We start from the raw sequence: 22,928 nt of genomic DNA, 5'->3' as shown, positions 1-22,928 counted from the left end.
GGACCCCACTTTGGGAACCACTGGTCTAAATGTATACAGACGTCTAAATGTAGACGTCTAAATGTAGACGTCCAAATGTAAGTTTGGGAACCACTGCTTTCAACACTTTAGCACTTTATGAACATGAACAAAATAGATGGGTCCCCCCTGGAACTCCCTCAGGTACCCCTGGGGGTCCCCGGACCCCACTTTGGGAACCACTGGTCTAAATGTATACAGACGTCTAAATGTAGACGTCTAAATGTAGACGTCTAAATGTAAGTTTGGGAACCACTGCTTTCAACACTTTAGCACTTTATGAACATGAACAAAATAGATGGGTCCCCCCTGGAACTCCCTCAGGTACCCCTGGGGGTCCCCGGACCCCACTTTGGGAACCACTGGTCTAAATGTATACAGACGTCTAAATGTAGACGTCTAAATGTAGACGTCCAAATGTAAGTTTGGGAACCACTGCTTTCAACACTTTAGCACTTTATGAACATGAACAAAATAGATGGGTCCCCCCTGGAACTCCCTCAGGTACCCCTGGGGGTCCCCGGACCCCACTTTGGGAACCACTGGTATAGATGATGTTATGGATAAATGGTGAGCTAGACCTCTGGACCTTTTCTATTAGGATAGTTATAAAGAGTAACGAACAAAGATTTTTAGATCTGATATATGTATTGTGTCTTTTGTTTTGTCTTGTCATTTTAAGCAGGTTTGATTTTGTGTTTGTCATATGGTTTTGTTCGCCAATATCACATATTTGAGAACCACGGTTTTAAACAACATTAGCAAACAAGCCTAAATAAGCAACTATAGATTTTTACAAACAAGACGACTTTAACCTTTGCTTTTATGCAAATTATCCATTAGGGTTTTATGGAAGATGTTTCTGAACATATTGCACGTTTGACCACTTCAAATGCTCGAATAAATCTTAATGTAATGCGCGAAATTTGCTCATCTGCAAGATTGAGAGCATTGAGAGCATGTGTAGGTCGGCTACTTTCAGCATGGCTTCCATAGGAGACACGCTGATTGACTGTGTGATTTCCTGGCAGGTCTTTAATCAAGATACATTTGACAGCAGGTTACATCATAAGATCTGATTACAGGGCAGGACGCAGGTGGTACGTTATGTAACAGCACAGACTGTCAGATAGAAATGCCTTACTTGTCAGGAAATGGACAGAAATGGACAGACTTTTGGCTCCGTACCAGATGAGTGTCCAGTGCCGGCTTATTGGAAGGGCCAGTGGTGGAAAAGGTACTCACATGTTTAAGTACAGTATAGTATCATTACTGCAATATAGAAATACTATGTTACAAGTAAAAGTCAGGAATAAAAAATGTACTTGAGTGAAAGTACAAAGGTATTGGCATCAAAATGTACTTTAAATACCACAAGTAAAAGTAGTCCTTATGCAGAATGTCCATTTCAAGTTACCGTACTCTATAAGCCAATATCTCCAAAACTGGTGGGTCAAACTGAACAACCAATATGTCAATTTGAAGCTATGGTTTCCTGCTTTCATATGACATGAAAAAAAAAATGAAAACGAAAATAGCAGATCTACAAGATCTGCTATTTTTCAAATGGCCGAAATGTATAGTAGGGCTGAAGTGATTACGGTATGTTTTGAAATAATATTCCAAATCTACAGATTAACTAGTAACTACAGTTTTCAAAAACCCTGAAACGAATCGTAATCACAGGGCACCACAAAGGGTCAATAATCCGTGTGTGTGTGTGTGTGTGTGTGTGTGTGTGTGTGTGTGTCAGATAGTGATCAGCTGATTGTAGAGCTATAGACCCATATCGTCGCTGACAGGTGGAAAGTTCATTATCTCGAAAAAAAGCCTGTGTTCCGAATATGGATCCAACGTAGTTATTATGAGGTCACAAGCCTCTTGTTAATACTTTTCATTGGTCCAACATTTTCACATTTTAACTTTCATATCCTAGACGACTATTTATATGCATTTGTTCCGTTTACTTCTTGCTTACTGTAGTAAAATCGCTCTGGATTAAAACGCCTAAACAAGTTGTAAATCATTCCAAAGAAGCGGTCCTAAAACATTGCCAATTATCTGCAAGCTTGCGTTGCGCGCTTGTACAGTGTGGATTGGCTATTTTCACTACCTTTGCACCACACTGTACTAGCCTGGCGCAGCCACACTTCACACGCCCCTATTGCATATGCATATGCTCCGAGGCACGTAGCCCAGCGCAGTGGTGTATTAATATCGCAACGCAAGGCTAACACTGTACAACACCACAATATAAATAGGCCATAAATCAATGTGGAAACATGTCCTGCGACAGCTGATCATGGGGCTGCAATGCTGCATGTGCCTCCGTGCGTACGCGCATGCGTGCGTGTGTAGTGTGTACGTGTGTACGTGCGTGCGTGTGCAGTACTGCTACAGACATACCAGACATTCCCCGCGGGCGCACACACTGAACGGGTCCGTGTAGCTGCAGCGTGTTCCGTCATGCATCACTTGGTTCATGAAGACCACCTCTCCCGTCTCTTTGGAGCGGCAGCTCAGCTCACACTTATGGGCCTCTGAAAAGAACAACGACGCAATGAATAGTAATTATGCAAATGTGCATCATTATGAATATTCTATACATTGGCCTGATATATGTATGAATATGCATGAGACGCGGCCCGGCGCTTCTCTCTGCAGACGTCATCTTGTCCGTATCCGGGCCTCGCACGAAACCTTCTGAGTAAATGCACTTAGTTAATTTCCACCACTGCTCTCGGGTGCCCTAGGGTAGGAGATAGTAGGCTCTATTTAAGAAGGAGCAGTATTACTTGTATATTACAGGCAAATACAAGTAGTAGCAATAGCAATAATCTTCTTTTTTTTTTATAATATTTTTAAATGTAGTAAAAGAAAATGGGATTTTTACTTGAGTCGTGACTCGTAAAACGTGGTCTGTAACCCAGAAATGGGTCCCGACCAGGAAAACGAATGTGCCTATACAGTAGTTACCAGGTGTGTTTGATGTTAATCTAATGTTCTTAGTTACCGTCAGGGTGCTCGTAGGGCAGCCAGGTGTGTTTGATGTTAATCTAATGTTCTTAGTTACCGTCAGGGTGCTCGTAGGGCAGCCAGGTGTGTTTGATGTTAATCTAATGTTCTTAGTTACCGTCAGGGTGCTCGTAGGGCAGCCAGGTGTGTTTGATGTTCTTGTGGTACTTGTTGCTGCGCTGGACACACTGCTGGGCCCGGAAGTCCTCGTAAGGCCCGGCGCACTCCTCCGTGTTGCACATCTGGTAGTCGAACGTAGAGCCGGGGCACTCGCGACCGCCGTACGCCGGCCTGCGGGCCAGAAACAAACACACACACAAACAACCAAACAAAACCGTAAAAAAGCCAAATAGAACCAGACGATATGGAATAAAGCCGTCACATCCTCTTTGATAAATTGGTTTAAGCCAGTGGATTTCAACCTTTTTCATGTCATTATTATTCAGCATTTGAGTATTTTGTTGTCGTTGGATACGATTTTGTCCACAATTCCATGCTGTATGGATGTGGTACCATAGGAGAGATAACAGGCAGAAGTTCATAAATTCGTCTACATTCTGAAATTGAATGCAGGCATAATGCAACAATAATTTAACTCTTGAGAGCGTAAGATTAACCTCATTTTACAATCTCAAGAGTTTAAGATCTATAAGGGTTAATTTGGTGCTACGATGCGTACAGTATGTCCCTTAGCAGCATATGAGCATATGACGTGATGAAGATATGTACCAATGCCAGGGTATAATTGGTTATTGATGGTGACGTAACGATGACATGTTTCAGTGTCGGGTGGACTAAAGGTAATGCCCCTATGTATACATGTATGTAATCCGACACCACTGCCATAACAGGCATAAGTAATCATCACGCCACATGCTTCCACGGGACATACGGAAGCAGACCGTGCAGGTATGTTTTCAATCAATGAATCAACCTCTGTGCCAAGACTTTAAAAGTGCACAGACTTTGACTTTGAGAAAATCGGTATAATATAAGTATGCATTTCGATGTGTACGGGTCCCTGGCATGAAAGCATCTTTGTGAGTAGTTGAGGCAGGCTGATATGCATGGTGACGTGTTTCCATGTTTGTATGAATGAAAGGTTTTTGATTATATTTGAGTACCTGGCTAGACAGATGGCTGTCTAATCAAAGATTCGGAGCACCTGGCTCATATCAATATGCATTGTTCTATTTCTGCCATAATTGCGAACGCAGTGATTGCTTCCCGCATTTGTGCGTCTTACTGGTTATCCAGCATTCCAAGCAGCCATGTGGACAAACACACAATATGTAATTTACAGCCAAAACAGTACACTCTAGATTGTTTTCTTGAGGCGAGAAATAGACAATGCACTCACAGAATATTGATTCATTTTTGATCAAGACTTCCGACCGGGGTTTCTTTCTGTGGTGCACTGGACGCACCTGGCATGAATTAATGGGGCCATTACCATACTGTACGTATGCAATTGGCTGTTTAATTGTTTTGTTGTTACTTTTGGGTGAATGTATACATTTCTTTAGGGTTAGGTATTAATAGCAGGCAGCAGTGTAATAACAATGATATGCAATGGGGAGTCGGTCAAACCCGGATAAAGACCCCTCAACTTCATGACGGGTTCTAATCACCCTGTTGGGGGATTATTTCTCAATTAATAACCGCATTGATTATCCCTTGTCAAAATCAACACTGCCTGACAGCATATAAATATTCACTGTTCAAAGGCTCTGCTGTGGAGGGAATGTATGTGGCTCCACGTCCATGACACACAGGACACTAAATGTGTTTTCCTGAAAACAGCCTGTCTAGTACATGCTCCGTTTTCGCTATTTTTGGAATAAGGGCTCTAAGTGGTCATTTTCTTTCGTCAACCTCTAGGATTTTTAGTTACGCAATAGTTTTGCAATAGGGGTTTAAGTGGTCCCTTTGGAAATAAAAAGATGTGCCCGTTGGTTCAAGAGATGCCGGGCTACCTCAGCCAACCAGATGCCGTCGTCGTCTTCTGTGGCCTATTTTATGAGTATTTTATTATGTTGTACCTCAAATGTTGCACGTATAATGTATAATAATAAGGATGGAGACAAGAAAATGCATATCTATAGCATGCGTCACATCATGGAACAGGTGCGTGCATTCACTCAAGCGCTGATATGAAGATTAATCTGGCATAACCCCCTGAGCTCCCCCTGCTGTGATGTGACAATGACGTTCATGATTGTGAGGCATTGTTGAGTGTGTGTGTGTGTGTGTGTGTGTGTGTGTGTGTGTGTGTGTGCGTGCGTGCGTGCGTGCGTGTGTGCGATATCATTACTCACGCGGGGTTATTGCACTGTCTGCTGCGGGAGCGCACGCCTCCCCCGCACGTCCTGGAACAGGAGCTGGACTTGGACCAGGAGCCCCAGTTGCCGTCGTGACCCTGAGGCTCTTGGCTGGACCTCCAGATGCAGTGGCCCTTGAAGCACCACTACAGAGAAGGAGAGAGGAGAAACGTGACCCTGAGGCCCCTGGCTGGACCTCCAGATGCAGTGGCCCTTGAAGCACCACTACAACGAGGTGAGAGAAAAGGAGAGAGGAGAAACGTTGTCGCTGTCGCGGGTCAAAACCGAGCCTCCAGAGCGGCCTACACTGGCCAAAGCTGGGACTGCAGGCGGGCGGTTTTGCTCGTGCGCGTAGCGCGAGCAAAAGAGTGCGCAGCTGCAGGTTTAACGCAGAGGGCTCGTTCATGAATCGATTCGGGCCATTCACCTAAAATCCTAAAAATAGAAAGAATCGTTCATGATTTATAACGGCACTTCATTATGCAACTGTCTGGGCTTTTTATGAGGCAGTATTAACAATGTTCTCCCTGCTCTCTCCACTCAAAAAAAGAACTGTTCCACCTTTCACTGGATTAACCCATCAACACTGGGAGGGCATCCGTGCCCAGGGGAGAAGGGTGGAGATCTGGGGCAGGTTGCGTGAGAGACCGGGGCGGATCCATGTGTGAGACCTTACTGCAGGAACGATCCACAAACAGGCCCACTGAGAAATTGACGGTTTAGTGGTGATTAACTGTTGAAATGAATGATCATTTTTGTTGTTCACTAAAGTGTTGTTTGGTATAGAAGAATGATTACCTGTGCATGCGTAATAAGAGGAACAGAAATGCTTTGTTTTGTTTTACTGTGTTTTAGTCTAGAGAGAAGAGGGATAGATAGTACAATTACAGGTTGTGTGTGTGTGTGTGTGTGTGTGTGTGTGTGTGTGTGTGTGTGTGTGTGTGTGTGTGTGTGGCTGACCTAGTGTTAACTATCCCCCTCCCTCCCCCCTTCCCTGACGGTCAAAAGTTTAAGGAAAGGTTACACCCCAGCCCCTCCCGCATCTCAAAGCAGAGAGCATTCTGGTTGATTGGGGGTTTTAGTTTCATTTATTTTGTTGCATGTTAAGATGTTGTTTTGTTCAGTTAAACCGTGTAAGACACTACGAGACGGGAAGTTAAATAGATCCTCTCCCTCTCACTCTCTCTGACTGTGTGTGTGTAACTCGATGCCACCAGCTGGCTGCAGCCGGCAGCTTTAGGACATCCACCGTGAAATGAGAAGCCCCGGTCAGGAGGTCAGGCTGACCAGTTGAATGAGACTGTGTTGCTGGAAATACCAAGAGTTTGGCTGACTACACATGTTGGTCTGAGATATAGCTGATTGTGCAAGACATCAGCTAGATCGTTTAATTACTGTAAGGTTCAACTGTGGTATAAATTGGACACAGGAAGGATGAAAACTTTAGCTAACATGGCAGAACAATAAAAGGACTAGACATTCTTCATCTACTGTCATCATGGGATTTATTCCATATCAGTACTTTTTAAGGGACCAAGCCTGAAGGGCCAATGGTCCCTCATTGTATTGTATTGTATTTTTCTTTCTTCTTCTTCTGCCAAAAATGCTAACTTTGAACAGGCATACAGTAGCTCATGACCCGTTTGACCGCCAGCCATAAAACTTCAATACACATATGCAGACGCATATGTTCCTCACAAGGAACAAATGTGGTATGGGGACCTACAGTATGACCTTAGATCTCCCACCATTTGAATTACCGGAATATGAAAAACAGTTCAAATCAATTCTAATTCGAATCGATCTTTTGACACCCCTATCTCGCACTGTGAGGCGTTGTGAGCCTGCAGATCGGCAATTTTCACAATGTTTGCCTCTTTCTTACGTCATATTTGACAAATTGGCCGATTTGGTATTATAAATATCTTAAAGGTCCCTTTGCAGATATTCTTTAATGGCCAAGGCGCCTATACCTGACAGTGTAGAGTAGTGGTTCTCAACCAGTGGTCCGGGGACCACCAGTGGACCTTGAGGGGGTTCCAGGTGGTCCCCAGCTCAATCACAGAGAGTTGGTAACCAAATGGATCTTTGATACATCTTTAACTATTGAGTGTAAAATGACTCAAATTATTGTTAAACATCTGAATTATTTAATTTACAAGAAGTCTACACAATTAGATAAATGTTTGCCTGTTATCTCTCCTATGGTACCACATCAATACAGCATGGAATTGTGGATAAAATCGTATCCAACAACAGTTGAATCTCATGGTGGTCCGTGGCTCAAATGCTGAATACATAATGGACCTTGATATGAAAAAAAAAGGCTTGGTAAATAGGAGGTGTGAATGAACTGGACATAATTGTATGTCATGTAGGCCTATGTGTAATTATACTGTAGCAGAGTCACAGTCACATCACAAGGATAACAGAAGTCAAAAAGTCGGTGGAGAGTGAATAGTGGGTGGCGAGTGAATAGTGGGTGAAGAGTGGGTGGAGAGTGAAGAGTGGGTGGACAGTCAATAGTGGGTGGAGAGTGAATAGTGGGTGGAGAGTAAATAGTGGGAGGAGAGTGAAGAGTGGGTGGAGGGTGGGTTGGGCCTGGTTATGTTAGCATTGTCCATTGTTGATCTGGCACAGTTTAGTCAGTAAGCGGAGCAGAGGACTGAGTCGAGTCATTGACCTCATGATGACCATAAAAGGACCTGGGTAGTAACGTCAGATCCCAAGTGGTAAAAGCGGGCCTCAAATGTCAACCTTCAGAAAGGACCGAAGGAGATGAACTTTTATTTATTTTTGTTTAAGAGAGATGTCGTCCAGCAGCTTTTCCGCTGCTGCGTCAGAGAAGGAACAGATCTACCAGTCAGCCATGTTGAAGCAGCCTGTGATAAGGTTACACAGAATAGGTATGTGCATGTTTTTTATGACACTGTTGTACACTTTTATTTCATCTTCAACAGAAATCAGATGTACATCGTATCCGAAAAGTAAAGGCCCATGCTCTCAGATGGCATATTTAGTCAGCCTGTGCCGTGTTTAGCCAATGCAATCTTACGGAAGCAGTGCTGTGCATGTGGACGTCGGTTGACTAACCACAGGCGGACTAAAATAAGCGACTTAAACGCTTGTTTCAACCCATCAGTTAGATTCTATTGTCAGTGAAATCAATTAAACATCTGAGAGCAGCATCTGGGAGGGGGCGGGGACCTTTACTTCTTGGGTATACGATGTGCGGAAAAAACATCTGTGTGTGTGTGTGTGTGTGTGTGTGTGTGTGTGTGTGTGTGTGTGTGTGTGTGTGTGTGTGTGTGTGTGTGTGTGTGTGTGTGTGCGCGTGCGTGCACATGCATGCCTGAATGCGAGTGTGAGAGAGAGCGACAGCTGCAGTCATCAGGCAGGCCAGGAATGTTCCAAATGCCAATTGCTACATTTGCTGCGGTCTTAAATTTAACCCATTTTGGGCGGGAACCCCTTTTGGTGTTTTAAGCACGTTATAATTTAGCTATTGAAAAATAGCAGATCTACAAGCTCATGAACTTGTAGGTCTGCTATGTTTGAAAAAAAAGTGAAAATGTGCCTTGAATCTTTGAATATATACAGTATATAGTTACAGAGTGAACATTTTAACTCAAATCTTTGCTTCTGATCATTTTCAGATGGGGGTCGGCGACCAATTTCATATATTTTTGGCGGTCCTTGACATGAAATATTGAGAACCACCGATATAGAAACATGAGGTTTTTCAGAAAAAAAATACATTTTTTTTTTTTTTTTTTTAATTTCAGGTCTAAATGGGTTAAAACATTATCAGTTGGTAATACAACACAGCTTGCATGTTATTTTTTTTTTTTATTATATTACTGTTTTTTCTCTCTCCTCATTCTCCATCCCAGATGTCTGTCCTGCCAAACTCAAACATAACTACAGCCGAAATAGTCATCTCAACCAACACCAGATAATTCATAGAGGCTTGAAGCCCTACCACTGTGACCAGTGTGGGAAATGGTTCAGCCATAGCGCTACTCTAAAAAATCATCAGAGAATTCATACAGGACAGAAGACCTACACCTGTGATCATTGTGGGACTAGCTTCAGCCGGAGCTGTCATCTCAAAAGTCACCAGAGAATACATACAGGACAGAAGAACTACACCTGTGACCAGTGTGGGAAATGGTTCAGCCAGAACAGTACTCTCAAATGTCACCAGAGAATTCATACAGGAGAGAAGCCCTACCATTGTGACCAGTGTGGGGTTAGGTTCACCCAGAGCAGTCATCTCAAACTTCACCAGAGAATTCATACAGGAGAGAAGCCCTACCACTGTGACCAGTGTGGGGTTAGGTTCAGCCAGAGCAGTCATCTCAAACTTCACCAGAGAATTCATACAGGAGAGAAGCTCTACCACTGTGACCAATGTGGGAAACTGTTCAGCCACAGCAATAGTCTCAAACTTCACCAGAGAATTCATACAGGAGAGAAGCCCTACCACTGTGACCAGTGTGGGACTAGGTTCAGCCTGAGCAGTCATCTCAAACTTCACCAGAGAATTCATACAGGCGAGAAGCCCTACACATGTGGCCAGTGTTGGAAAAGCTTCAGCCGGAACAGTACTCTCAAAAGTCACCAGAGAATTCATACAGGACAGAAGCCCTACCACTGTGACCAGTGTGGGAAAAGCTTCCACCAGAGCAGTAATCTCAAAACTCACCAGAGAATTCATACAGGACATAAGCCCTACCACTGTGACCAGTGTGGGAAAAGCTTCAACATGAGCAGTAATCTCAAAACTCACCAGATAATTCATATAGGACAGAAGCCCTACCACTGTGACCAGTGTGGGACTAGGTTCAGCCTGAGCAGTCATCTCAAACTTCACCAGAGAATACATACAGGCGAGAAGCCCTACACATGTGGCCAGTGTTGGAAAAGCTTCAGCCGGAACAGTACTCTCAAAACTCACCAGAGAATTCATACATGCAGGACAGAAGCCGTGACCAGTGTGGGATAAGCTTCCGCCAGAACAGTAATCTCAAAACTCACCAGAGAATTCATACAGGAGAGAATCCCTAAAACTGTGACTAGTGTGGGATAAGCTTCAGCCAGAACAGTGACCTAAAAAAAAGCCCCTACCAGTGTGGGGAAAGGGTTCAGCCGGAACAGTCACCTCGAAGATCACCAGAGAACTCATACAGGACTCTCTAAAGATGTCATGGTGTCCGAGAGTGTGTAACACTGGAGTAGCTGATCTACAAGCTCCCTCGTTACACTAATGTTCCGTGCAAAAACCACAACTAATTTGTTAATGACAATATGTGACAACGAATCGTCAAGTAAAAGGCCATGATGGTGACAAAGCCATTTAAAGCCTATAATATGCATCCATTACAAAGAAACGGTGTGTGTGATTGTAGATCGGCTAACATAGCATATTATACAGTTGATTTGGCTTCCAAAGTAGTGGTACATTTCGTCAACTAAAACTATGACTAAAAATGTTTGTCGACTACCCTTTTTCACAGATGAAAACCAAATAAAAACTAAGCTATGATGAAAAAACTAAGAGATCCACTAGAACTAAAAGACAAGTCATTTTATGTTTGTGTAGCTCCCAGCCAAGACCCGGCCCACAACAGCCCTGCCAATCGGACTCAGCCCTATTGACATGATAGGTCTGGCGAGTGGGAGGCTGGCGTTTTGATCCTAGCTCAGCACAAATCAGTACATTTGGTTGTGTCACGCTCTGAAAATAGCCGCTGTGAGCTTGTAGATCTGCTATTTTTGGCACACAGCTAAGTACAAATCAGGCATTACAACAGGCCTGGTGCCACGGAGGTGCCAGAGGGGGCCTGGCACACTCGGTTGCAAATTCTGTCCCCTCAGTATTATGACATATTGTTTGACTATAGAAATGATGTGTGGCCCCACTGGCCCCTCTCCATTTTCAACTGCCCCCCTCAGTCATTTCATCCTGGAGCCGAGCCTGCATTACGACTCCATCACGGCCCGCCAAAATACATTTTAGTCGACTGAATCAACTGTAGATTTAGTCTGCTAAAATCGTATGATATTTAGTCAACTAAATATCATATCATAGACTAAGAGCAAAATAATATGACTAAAAACAAATTGGAATTTTATTTAAAAAGACGACGGCTAAAAAGAATCACCACCGTTCCAAAGTTCCTGAATCGCTAGCCACGTAGCGATTCAGGTACAGTGTTTCTAAGTATATGATGTTTTTTCATAGTACTGTAGCCTATATTTGTATGTCATTAAATGTTTCGATGAATTGAGTAGAAAACACCCAAATGGAAACACGCTATAGTTTTTTTTTTCTTCCTGCAAACTGTTAATAAAGTATCCAATAAATCAATCACCATGTTTATGTCTGTCTGTCTGTGGTACAAACAGCTGCAATACCGCTGGGTGACCTAAAGTGGCACTGTTGAGCAGCCTAAAAGGGCCATTCACTATTCATTATTTTTCAGAAAGGAAGCCATTGAGGGTTCAAATGTGTCTTAATGCTTCCAACTCGAGTAGAATTATTAATGTTTTGTACAAGTGTCCATGACAAAGAAAATATATGATGTGGACTTGTGGAGACAAAGACTATTATTATCATTATTATTGAAGGTGGTAACAGTCCATTTGCTCAGTACAATATTTCGGGGGCATATTTAGAATGTGTGCAGGCTTGAGTATGTTGAATCTAGTTTGCAATTAATGAGGATTTAGTTGACACAATGAAATAAAATGGCGATAGTATTCCGTGTGGGGCAGACGGCCTGTCACAGCCAGATTTGGAAGAGCAGCAGCTTTGTTGTTGCGAGGAAAGCGGTAAAATGAGACTTTCGTGGTTGTTCTCGTCTCAGATTTAGTCCGACGGAGCGTCACAGTATAACTCTATGGGGACACAAAAGCGACACAAAAGTAGGACCCGGAAGTATCTCTGGAGGGGGCGCTCACGTCACGGCTAAAATACTGAATAACTGCAGCCAGCCAGCCAGCGGTGTTGTTGTGCATCCTGCACCGCTCAGTTCACACAGGTATGATGTTTCTTATTGGCCCCTCTTATCACTGCTTGCAGCTATATATTTTTTATTTATTTATTTTTACATTTTTTGAACATCTTTGAACATCCCTTACCTTTCCAGCTGCACACTCTGTTCCGTCCAGCGGAGGACCCTTCTTGGTTTTACAGAAGTACTGGTTGTCGGGATGGCTGCACCACAGCTGCTTGCACGGGTCATACGTTCTGAACTACAGGGAAGGGAAGCAGAGAGGGTCAATTCATATGTTCTGAACTACAGGGAAGGGAAGCAGACAGGGTCAAAATGTACATGTTCTGAACTACAGTGAAGGAAATCAGAGAGGGTCAATTCATATGTTCTGAACTACAGGGAAGGGAAGCAGATCTACGGTGGCGCGCTACGAGCTTGTAGGTCTGCTATTTTTTTATATATATTCTTTCAGAAGACTTTTTATTTATTTCGATGTCTGGCCTAAATGGGCTGAGGCAGATGTACTGAATGTCACACATGGCTCTCGCCTTGTGAAGTGTGAAGTGTACGGGGAACTTACAGCGGTGCACATCTTGTATCCCACGCCGAAGTCAAAGCGACACTGCTCGTCCATGGAGTAGTTGATCCCGGGGAGCTCGGGGAGCTTGGGCCACTTGTGCTCAAACGGATCGTCCAAGAGGCAGTCGTAAGAGCTGGGTGAAGAACATAGATAGCACACAAACACACAGAAAGACACGGAAACTGTAAGTGTATTAATAACAAGAACAATATTAATACAATTGAGCTATTTTGACAATCTTAAAAAAAAAGGAAACGCAAGTATAGTATACATATGTTCATGTGGTTAACCACTTAAACTCGCATTGCAACACAAAGGGTTGCGAAGCGAAGGCTTTCCCCAGCAATACGGATGATTTTCTTTAAATATAACATTGCCATGCCTTTGATATCGTTATCAATCATCCCTGCTTCAGTCAGTCAGCCAGCAGCAGAGGCTACGGATAAAACAGATTCCCCTCTGGCCATAAAACTGCAGGGGAGGGGGGAGATATGAAAAGCAAAAGGCAGATCAAGCCCTTGCTGGCTTGCACGCGTGTGGTGATGATGGCGTGCCGAGGTAAAAAGACCCATCCATCCATCCATCCATACGTACTGGATGTATCTATTGAGCTCCTGCTTGCTGCAACGTGACCAGTGGTATCGGTGGAATGCCGCCTGCACCAACGGAGCCATGATGCTGCCCATGCTGGTCTCGTCGGCACAGCGGTTCCCCTGGCCGTCGTGCTCCATGCCCAGCCTGCACGGGGGGGACAGAGGGAGACAACATTCACTACACAGCCTGCACGGGGGGGACAGAGGGAGACAACATTCACTACACGCCATCACAAAACACATGAAGGAGGAGGTCACCCAAGAAATTACTCATTTTCTATCGATTACTCACTCCATGGAGACTTGTCATGGATGTTTTTTGTTTGTTTCTTTGTTTTTGTCGCATTCCTATAAGCCAATCATTTGCTGAGCGTCAGAGTCGACTCAAATCCAGGCCAATCGAGTCTCCTAACGGAGAGTCCGCCGGTCATCAAACTATTGGCTTAGGAATGTGACAAAAACAAACAAAATATACATGCATTTAGGACGTTTGTGATTGACAGATTAGAGCTATGAGCTCGAAAATGGCACAGATGTTTTCCCGGTTTAATGCTAAATATGCATGGCCATGTCCTGTTATTTGTGAAACAGTGTGAAAACGAGCCCCCGGCTCACACTAGCGCTGTTAAATGACGCAGAGTTGGTAATCAAATGGACCCTTCTTATAGATCTTTAACTCTTAAGGGCGTAAAATGAAACCAAATGGACTCTTACGGGTCCATTTGGTTTCATTGTACGTTCTCAAGAGTAAAATTATTGTTAAACAACTGCATTACTTAATTTACAAGAGGTCTACACAATTAGAGAATGTAGAAGAATTGTTATTTTGATCAATGTTTGCCTGTTGTCTCTCATTGTGGACAAAATATTTTTCAATGACAACCAAATATTCTTTAGTTTTGGTTCGGAGAGGCTAAATCTCATCAAATGGTGGTCCGTGGCTCAAACGCAGAACAAATAATGGGCCGTGAAAAGGGTTGAAAACCACTGTCCTAAACAATTAACACAATATGTGACCAATATGATGTTTTTAGTATTATTGTTATTCTATTTGTGGTATGGATACTTTTATTTAAACTTCTTCCACCATTATGACACAATAATTGGTGCAACTAAATCCAATCATTTCCAAACAAAGTCATGGGTTACTGGTATGGAACGAAGGGTAGTCCTTCACCCACAAGGGGGAAAAAACAACAATAAAAGGTAGCTGAGAGGAAAAAGAGTGCAACTCTTAATCCATGCTCGTGGAAAGAGTGGCAAGTCTATTTATATGAATCCAAATACATATACTTGGAAAATAGGAAACATTTGTCTTTAAAGAAAAATACCAAATGCCCAGATTTTAAGTGGTGGAATAAGTTCTCTTAAAGTAGCTAAACCACAACGCAGAAATAGTCTCTCAAAAGCCCGTAATCACAATTTTACTTTGGTACAAAAGTGTTCGAAATATACTTCCAGTGCTCAAAGTAACACAACATCATTGATCAGTTTGAATATACTGCATGTTTTGTATTCATAATTAAAAAGCAAGGCTTTTGCACACCTACAGTCGACAGGTGCGTAGGAGGAGAGGGTACGGTGCCCAAAAACGAAAAAGGAACAAACACACTGTCTTCAAATGCAGTGACCAACTTTTATTCAGGGTAACAGATGTTTCCCTGAATAAAAGTTGCACAAAGTTCCACACTGCATTTGAAGACAGTGTGCGGGTGTTTGTTCCTTTTTGTATTCATAATTAAAATATTCAAAGCAAGCAATCGGTAGTATTTATAGTAATATTTGCCTCTGCGATGTAGAGGAGTAGAAGTGGCCTATAAAGCATAACAAAGTAAACTAAAAGTACCGTTACCTCAAAGGTGTATTTTAGTACACATGAGTAAATATTCTTAGCTTCTTTCCATGACTGCAGATTACGGTAGATTATGCTCTTTGGGACGACACTGGCCCATAGGCGGTGCTATTGAGCTACCCATAAAAGGACACCATCTACAGCAGTGGTTCTTAAACGTTGTCAAGGACCCCCAAATTGATATGCACTTGGCCCACGGACCCCCAACTGAAATGGTTTCATGCCAGGGTCCCCCAGAAAAGAAGATTTATATTTTTATAGTTTGTTTGTTTGTTTAAATCAACTTTATTCAAAACATTTTCCATATTCTTCTTATGTTTAACAAAATAATATTAGCAGATGTAGAAGCTTGCAGTGCAGCACAAAGTGACACACTGTGTGAGCTTGTAGATCTGCTCTTTTTGAATAGCCAACATATAAATGGATAAAGTGGTTTAACTATGTGGTTTAACTATGTTAAACTACCGTATGTGTACAAATACATGTCAATTTGGGGGGCCTTGACACTGTTAAACCACTTAGTTAACTCTTTTTTGCTGGGGAACCCCCCCCCCCCCCCAACTTGGACCTGCAGGGGTCAACGCACCCCAGTTCAATTGTCATGTTTTACAATTACTGTGTTAATGTTTTATGCTGTGTTGATGAATAGTACATAGGACCACAATGGAAAGAAGACCCCAGGACTTTGTTCGTGTTCTCCTTTTAGCCTTAATGTCTGACTGTACCTTGTGCCGTTTACATTTATGACTAATAAAGTATTCAATTCAATCAATCAATCAATCAATAAAAAATGCGGATCTAGGTGGTGGAATCAAAAGTCAACAGAGTTCTGAAACCAATTCTCAGATAAATGTATGATTCAATTGGGTCAGGCGTGGTGGGGCGCCTCCCATCAGCGTGAAATGGAATTAAATTTGAGCCGTGGCGTGCCGTGCAGCACCCGTCCAGACAGCTACTGTAGAGGCCTTTGTCGTCGTCCCCAGAGAGAAGTGACCTGGCTATCTCACATCTACTAGGCCTGTCACCATTCTTACAGAGAAGTGACCTGGCTATCTCACATCTACTAGGCCTGTCACCATTCTTACAGAGAAGTGACCTGGCTATCTCACATCTACTAGGCCTGTCACCATTCTTACAGAGAAGTGACCTGGCTATCTCACATCTACTAGGCCTGTCACCATTCTTACAGAGAAGTGACCTGGCTATCTCACATCCTCTAGGCCTGTCACCATTCTTACAGAGAAGTGACCTGGCTATCTCACATCTACTAGGCCTGTCACCATTCTTACAGAGAAGTGACCTGGCTATCTCACATCCTCTAGGCCTGTCACCATTCTTACAGAGAAGTGACCTGGCTATCTCACATCTACTAGGCCTGTCACCATTCTTACAGAGAAGTGACCTGGCTATCTCACATCTACTAGGCCTGTCACCATTCTTACAGAGAAGTGACCTGGCTATCTCACATCTACTAGGCCTGTCACCATTCTTACAGAGAAGTGACCTGGCTATCTCACATCTTCTAGGCCTGTCACCATTCTTACAGAGAAGTGACCTGGCTATCTCACATCTACTAGGCCTGTCACCATTCTTACAGAATAGTGTCAAGAGTTTTTTGTTTCAAGATGCTGGGGTTTAAGTGGGTCCCCAGCTAAAGTATTTAGCATAGCATCATAATATTCTTAACCACTTTATCCATTTATCTGGTGGGCTATTCAAAAGTAGCAGATCTACAAGCTCAAAGCGCGTCACTACATGCCGGGTTGCCAGCTTGTACATCTGCTATTTTTTTTTAAATAATTGAAAGATATCGAACATATTTATAAATGTTTGAAAATATATGTTTTAACATAAATCTTCTCTTCCGGGGGGTATAAAATGTGGGGGGTCCTTGACACGTTATTACGGATCCCACCGCCGTTCTAGGCAAACCCTGCTGTGATTGGCCAGTAGTCACTGTGATTGACAGTTCTCGTTTATGCCACTATGCCTAAACCTAACCTCAGTAAAACTATGCCTAAACCTAACCTCAGTAACACTATGCCTAAACCTAACCTCAGTAAAACTATACCTAAACCTAACCTCAGTAAAACTATACCTACAGTAAACCTAACCTCAGTAAAACTATGCCTAAACCTAACCTCAGTAAAACTATGCCTAAACCTAACCTCAGTAAAACTATGCCTTAACCTAACCTCAGTAAAACTATACCTACAGTAAACCTAACCTCAGTAAAACTATGCCTAAACCTAACCTCAGTAAAACTATGCCTAAACCTAACCTCAGTAAAACTATACCTAAACCTAACCTCAGTGAAACTACGCCTGCCCGGGAGCCAATCAGACACATGGTAAGGCGGGTCCATCCTAGAACGTTGGTGTGATTCATAATCAAACGTCCTTGACATGAAAACGTTTGAGATCCATTGAAACACAGTAGGAGTAGATGTAGAGTAGAAAGTGACTTTCTTTGACACCAGTGGGTGGCACCATTAGTGTACTCACACGTGACCGGTCTCGTGGGCGACCACGAAGGCGGAGGAGAAGCCGTCCTCGTGGTTGAGGGTGCAGCTCCGCAGGGGGTGGCACATGCCCGTGACCGGAGCGTAACCTAGGCAACAAGAGAGACCCACACATGCACTGATGATGTTGAGCTACGAGCCACGTAAAGGATCAATTCACCCGTTTTCATCACAGCCGACGTACAAGCTCACACAGATGTGGCACATCGTGAGCTTACAGTAGTTCTACAGTTGTTGGTTTTTTTTGCCTTGTTTTGAAATTTGGGGGGGGGGGGTAGGGGCATAGGTTCAGTGACGAGCTATTTTTGAAATGGTTAATTCGTAATGTATTTTTGTGTGTTTGGGTCCAGATGAGACACCAAATGTATTGTTTGACTCTCAGGCGAAAATGTTTGGGACGCGGCGTTAAGTTAGCACATGTTTTGTTTCAGTATTTATGCCTTTCATTGAACCTGCTTGGCTAACAGACGAGAGCTTCCAAGAAGCTAACAAATCATCTTAGAAGGCAGGAAATGGCTAATGCTAAAGGAAAAATAAATGAAAGGGAGCAGGCAAACAAGGGAGATTCTGGGTGACCGACGGGGTGGATGTAGAAAACATTAAAACGTCTGGAGTTCCTATCAGTGTGAGTCTTTTCAGATTGAATGTGCATCTTGGATACACGCGTCGTCTCTGTCGGGTGGAAACCTCGTATGTCCAAAACTGTTACTTTTCAGGATTCAAATTCCAAAAGTAGCAAAAGTTGCAGATCTACAAACGCTCAAAACGCAGATCTGCTACTGTTGATGCTTTAGTGTGACGCTGTAGTATGAATGATCAAGTTCATTTACGGAAAAAGACAAAAAGCTAAAATATGGAGAATAAGAGGTTTCTGCCGACAGCAACGATATGCTGTATGTATTTGAAATAGAATAAACTAAAAAAAAGTGCCCTTCTGGGCACAGGTCTCCACCAGGATGATAGGACTGTGTGAGATGTTTGGCAAAATGTTTAGGAGTAATATAAACATGTTTTTTTGTTTTAGTTTTTTGCAACAATTGTCTTCATTTTGTTGAGGAAATGCAGAGCCAGATCACTCATAGCATCTCTGAGGATAGAATTCTGGATGAGCAGGACATGTGCAGCATTTTGAACGAAACGGGCCACTCCTGAAAACTTTGGAAGGCAAAAGACTCGTCTTGATCACATGACTACAGAGATCATGTGGACCGATTTGCGTGAGATTTGGATGAAATCTGTGCGACTAACATAAGCAATGTGTTTTGCAGAAATCGTCCTCATGGTGGCGATATAACCGGCAGATGTGGAGAGATGCAGGGACAATGTTTTTCCATGGCCTCTAGGGAGTGCGCATACATAAGTTGTATACAGATCGATGCAGTTATAGCTAAAACAGGAATTGGCCTGTTATAGCACCACCGTGAGGCTGATTTGGGGGGGGAAATTGTGGCATGTCGTCCTCGGCCTAGTGGAAATGTGCGTGTATAATTTCACGGAAATTGCACACAGTGTTTGTGATTTGTGGCATTTCTTCGAACCGGACCAATCGTGTGAGCTTTGGAAACCAATCTTGGTCAATCAGGATGGAAGATGGGGAATGGTGATCACATGACTATGGAGATAGTGTATACCGAATTGTGTGATGTATGGATAAAATGTGTACAAGTAATCTACAGAAATGTGTTTTGCCTAAATCGGCCTCATGGTGGCGCTATAACAGGCCGTTGAGGAATAGTTGTGGCAGAGGTTCGTCGGTGGCATCCAGGGAGTGTGTGTGCACAGTTTGGCATGGATCGGGCCAACGATGCCGGAGATTAGCTGATAACGGACGGACGGGAAGGACGGGCGGACGGACGGAAGGAAGGAAGGACACACACGGACGGAGTGCAAAACATACTCTCTCCCCATGCCTTCGGCCTGGTGGAGACAATAAATGCCCTGAGATGAGACCCATGCATTTCATAATTACCCAGACCAGCTAGGGTAGCTTTTACACAGACAGACCAACACACACATAATCAAAACAAAGCATATATACAGTAATAAATAATAATCATACAAAACATAGTTCACCCATGGAACCTGAAACTTGGGGGCCGTGTCCACCGAGGTATTTTCCCCCCCTGAGTGTTATGTTTTCAATGGGAGCACAGTTAGTGTATTTACAGCTTGATGCCGTGCTATTCTCCGCTGTGTGCGTTCATGTCTGTCGTTTGTGAGAGTTGAAATATTTTCATCTCTGCTGTTTGTCTCACATTTTCTGCTAAAAACATAAAAACTCCTCGGTGGACAGCCGGCCTTGGAAGGCCAATTCTTTTTCCCTTAAGGCAAATTTGACTGCATCGCTTGACAAGAACGCTGTATTTTCAACTGGAAAAATGTGTCGCGTTGACACTTTTTTCTACTGAATATAGAGTATTTTTTGTAAAGCGACGCAGTCGTGCAAAAAACAAAAGTACAGTGTACATTTTAAGCAAAGAAGCACAAAAAATAAAACGATACATAACTCGATCAAGAGATGTGCAGCGATTCAGCTTTAGCGCATAATAATGTCGGTGTGGTTCAGAAGCAAAACGTTTGGTCAGGACCTCTCAACGATGGCCTTTCTTTTCTTTTTTCAAATACAATCCCATGCTTTCTGACCATCAGAGGGCTTTTGGCATGCAGGTAAAAAGCAGAAAATTGCAGACATGAAGACAGCCTGTTGATAAAACGGCGAGCCTCAAAAGCAGCTAGATTATTCTGGTGGTGTTGGAAAAAAGAGAAAATGGCTGCAGCATGATGGTTGATGATGGCAATGACGCTATGAATGATACGGTATTGTTATTATTATTATCCCAGGTAAAAGAAAATGACAAAATGAACCTATTCAGCTGTCAGTGAAATGGAAAAAGCAGCGGAGCATAGGCCTGATTTGTGCTTTTTTTGCGTGTTCGGTTGTCTCGCGCCGAAATTAGCTAATCTACAACGTCACACAACTAGGGCTGGGATCTATGAACCCGGAGGATAACTGGATATTAACATTGAGGAACCCGGGAATCAGTTCAGTCACATTTGGAACCATTTCCGGGAACCGCAGGTATTATCACAATGGACCAAATGGACCTGTACGGGTCCAGTTGGTTTCCATTTGTACCCTCTCAGAGTTAGTGACTTCTTAGGGTCCATTTTAAACCCCCTATAGGAACCGTTACAGGACCGTTGAGAGGGAATCATTAGGAATTGGCAGTTGTTGACATTGAAGATCGGCTGTTTTCGGGTGCGAGATGCGACGCGCAAAAACCAAGTCTAAAATCAGGCTTTATAGCCCTTAGTATCTGTATAAGGCAGATGAAAAGATGTCCATGAGAATGTACAGCAGGCTTTACATTCTAATGAAGAGGCTGCTGTTGTGAGCTTGTGCACATTGTCAAGCGAAAGGTTACAGCAGAAGCTAGTACAGTTACAGACATAAATACTTTGGTATAATTATTGTCCATGTCTGAGTCAGGAGAGAGTTGGAACACTGGTTATTATGTTCAATCAATGAAGGATTATGACAGACGGATCTCTGTAGTGTAAACCAATTAACCCATTTTGGGCGGGAACCTCTTTTGGTGTTAGCATTATGTCACGCTTTAGCTATTGAAAAATAGCAGATCTACAAGCTCATAGCGCGCCACCGAGTGACGCGCTACAAGCTTGTAGGTCTGCTATTTTTGAAAAATCGATTGACATAGAAACATTTTTGGGAATCTGATCTCAGGTCAGAATGGGTTAAGAGAGCAAGGCGTCTCTGTCTGTCGGGCAGAAACCTTATATCTCAATATCTCAACTTTACGTTTTCATTTGTAACTTAATGCCCTACTTTGTCACACAAGAGCGTCGCATAAAATAGTGACAGCAGATCTACAAATAACAAATTCCAAAAGTAGCGATGTGCTGTGAGCTTGTAGATTTGTACTATTTCATCATGATTTTCGATAATAAAAAGGAACGGTATTGGACATACCAGCTTTCCACCCGACAGCGAATAATTAATCACACGCAAATCAACGCCGCACGACAAAAGTACACAGGTTTTGTTTACAGTGTTGTTGTTGTGCCACAGCGTGCCAATTTGACTCTGGCTTCAGGTAAAATACTGTATTTCAGTTGTTTCCCAACCTGGGGTGCTGGCCCCTCTTGGCGGTTGGCCAAAGAGCACACGGGGCGGCCTGAGGCCATGTCTGCTTGGAGGTCGTCCAACATTTGCACAAAATCATAACTTTGTCGCTGTCGGGCGCAAGCCTCGTATCTCCGCACACTACAGTGTCACACGAAAGCATCAAAAGTAGCAGATCCACAAGCTCCAAACGTGGCGTGAAGCGACGACGAGTTTTGATCTTTATCTTCTGTGAAATTGTAGATCTGCTATTTGTCGCACAAGATGAAGGCTATGGGGCTTAAGTGGCTAACACGTCTGAAAAACACAAGTGTGCGTGTGCGCACACACGACACGAGCACGCGCGTGTGTGTGTGTGTGTGTGTGTGTGTGTGTGTGTGTGCGCCAATCGGGCAGAAACCCCTCATCTCCGCGCCATATTTAAACTGTTACTTTTCAGGATTCAAGTAAAAACAAAAAGATTTTGGATGCCTTTTGTGTGACTCTGTGGTGCGATCGAGTAGGACGTCGATTTACACAAACGGTTAGAATACGGGGATAGGAGGTTTCTTCCCCCGAACGGTGACGACGATACGAGCTTTCCCACGGCGGCACTCAGCGAGGATATTATTTGGCGAGATGGATTCCATCGTCTCCCAGCAAACCCGTGGCAGCAGAGTGTGATGTCTGCGCGTGACCCTGACAACAAGGCCCCCGAGGGGCCCCGGGCCCTTGTTCGCCCAGCCACACACACACACTGTCCCTGTTATGACAACAAGACCGCAGTCGCCCCGGCAACCGTCCCGAGGGAAGTGTGACAAGCACAACAGGTACGTACTTTAGCTCTCTGATCGCATCCTCCTCAGCGTGACAACACTTGAGCGCTAGATCCTTTTTTCTCCCT

At 43.5% G+C, this 22,928-nt stretch overlaps 1 protein-coding gene across 2 annotated transcripts in view; it reads right to left on the bottom strand.

Moving 5' to 3' along the window:
* Positions 1-22,928, bottom strand: part of adamts14 (ADAM metallopeptidase with thrombospondin type 1 motif, 14) — a 90,524-nt gene that overhangs the window by 21,458 nt on the left and 46,138 nt on the right. For both annotated transcript variants that reach the window (XM_080789685.1, XM_080789684.1), the window contains exons 7-13: positions 17,885-17,990; positions 13,530-13,673; positions 12,936-13,068; positions 12,501-12,614; positions 5,352-5,500; positions 3,152-3,324; positions 2,425-2,558 (exon numbers count right to left, since the gene is read on the bottom strand). In XM_080789685.1, coding sequence (XP_080645811.1) covers positions 2,425-2,558; positions 3,152-3,324; positions 5,352-5,500; positions 12,501-12,614; positions 12,936-13,068; positions 13,530-13,673; positions 17,885-17,990 — 953 coding nt within the window. The remainder of the gene's footprint in view (positions 1-2,424; positions 2,559-3,151; positions 3,325-5,351; positions 5,501-12,500; positions 12,615-12,935; positions 13,069-13,529; positions 13,674-17,884; positions 17,991-22,928) is intronic.

The sequence above is a fragment of the Protomyctophum bolini genome (assembly GCF_963924005.1).
Source record: "Protomyctophum bolini genome assembly, chromosome: 18".
Lineage (NCBI taxonomy): Eukaryota > Metazoa > Chordata > Actinopteri > Myctophiformes > Myctophidae > Protomyctophum > Protomyctophum bolini.
Note: the sequence above shows the minus strand (reverse complement) of the source record. Positions and strands in the feature narration are given on the sequence as shown.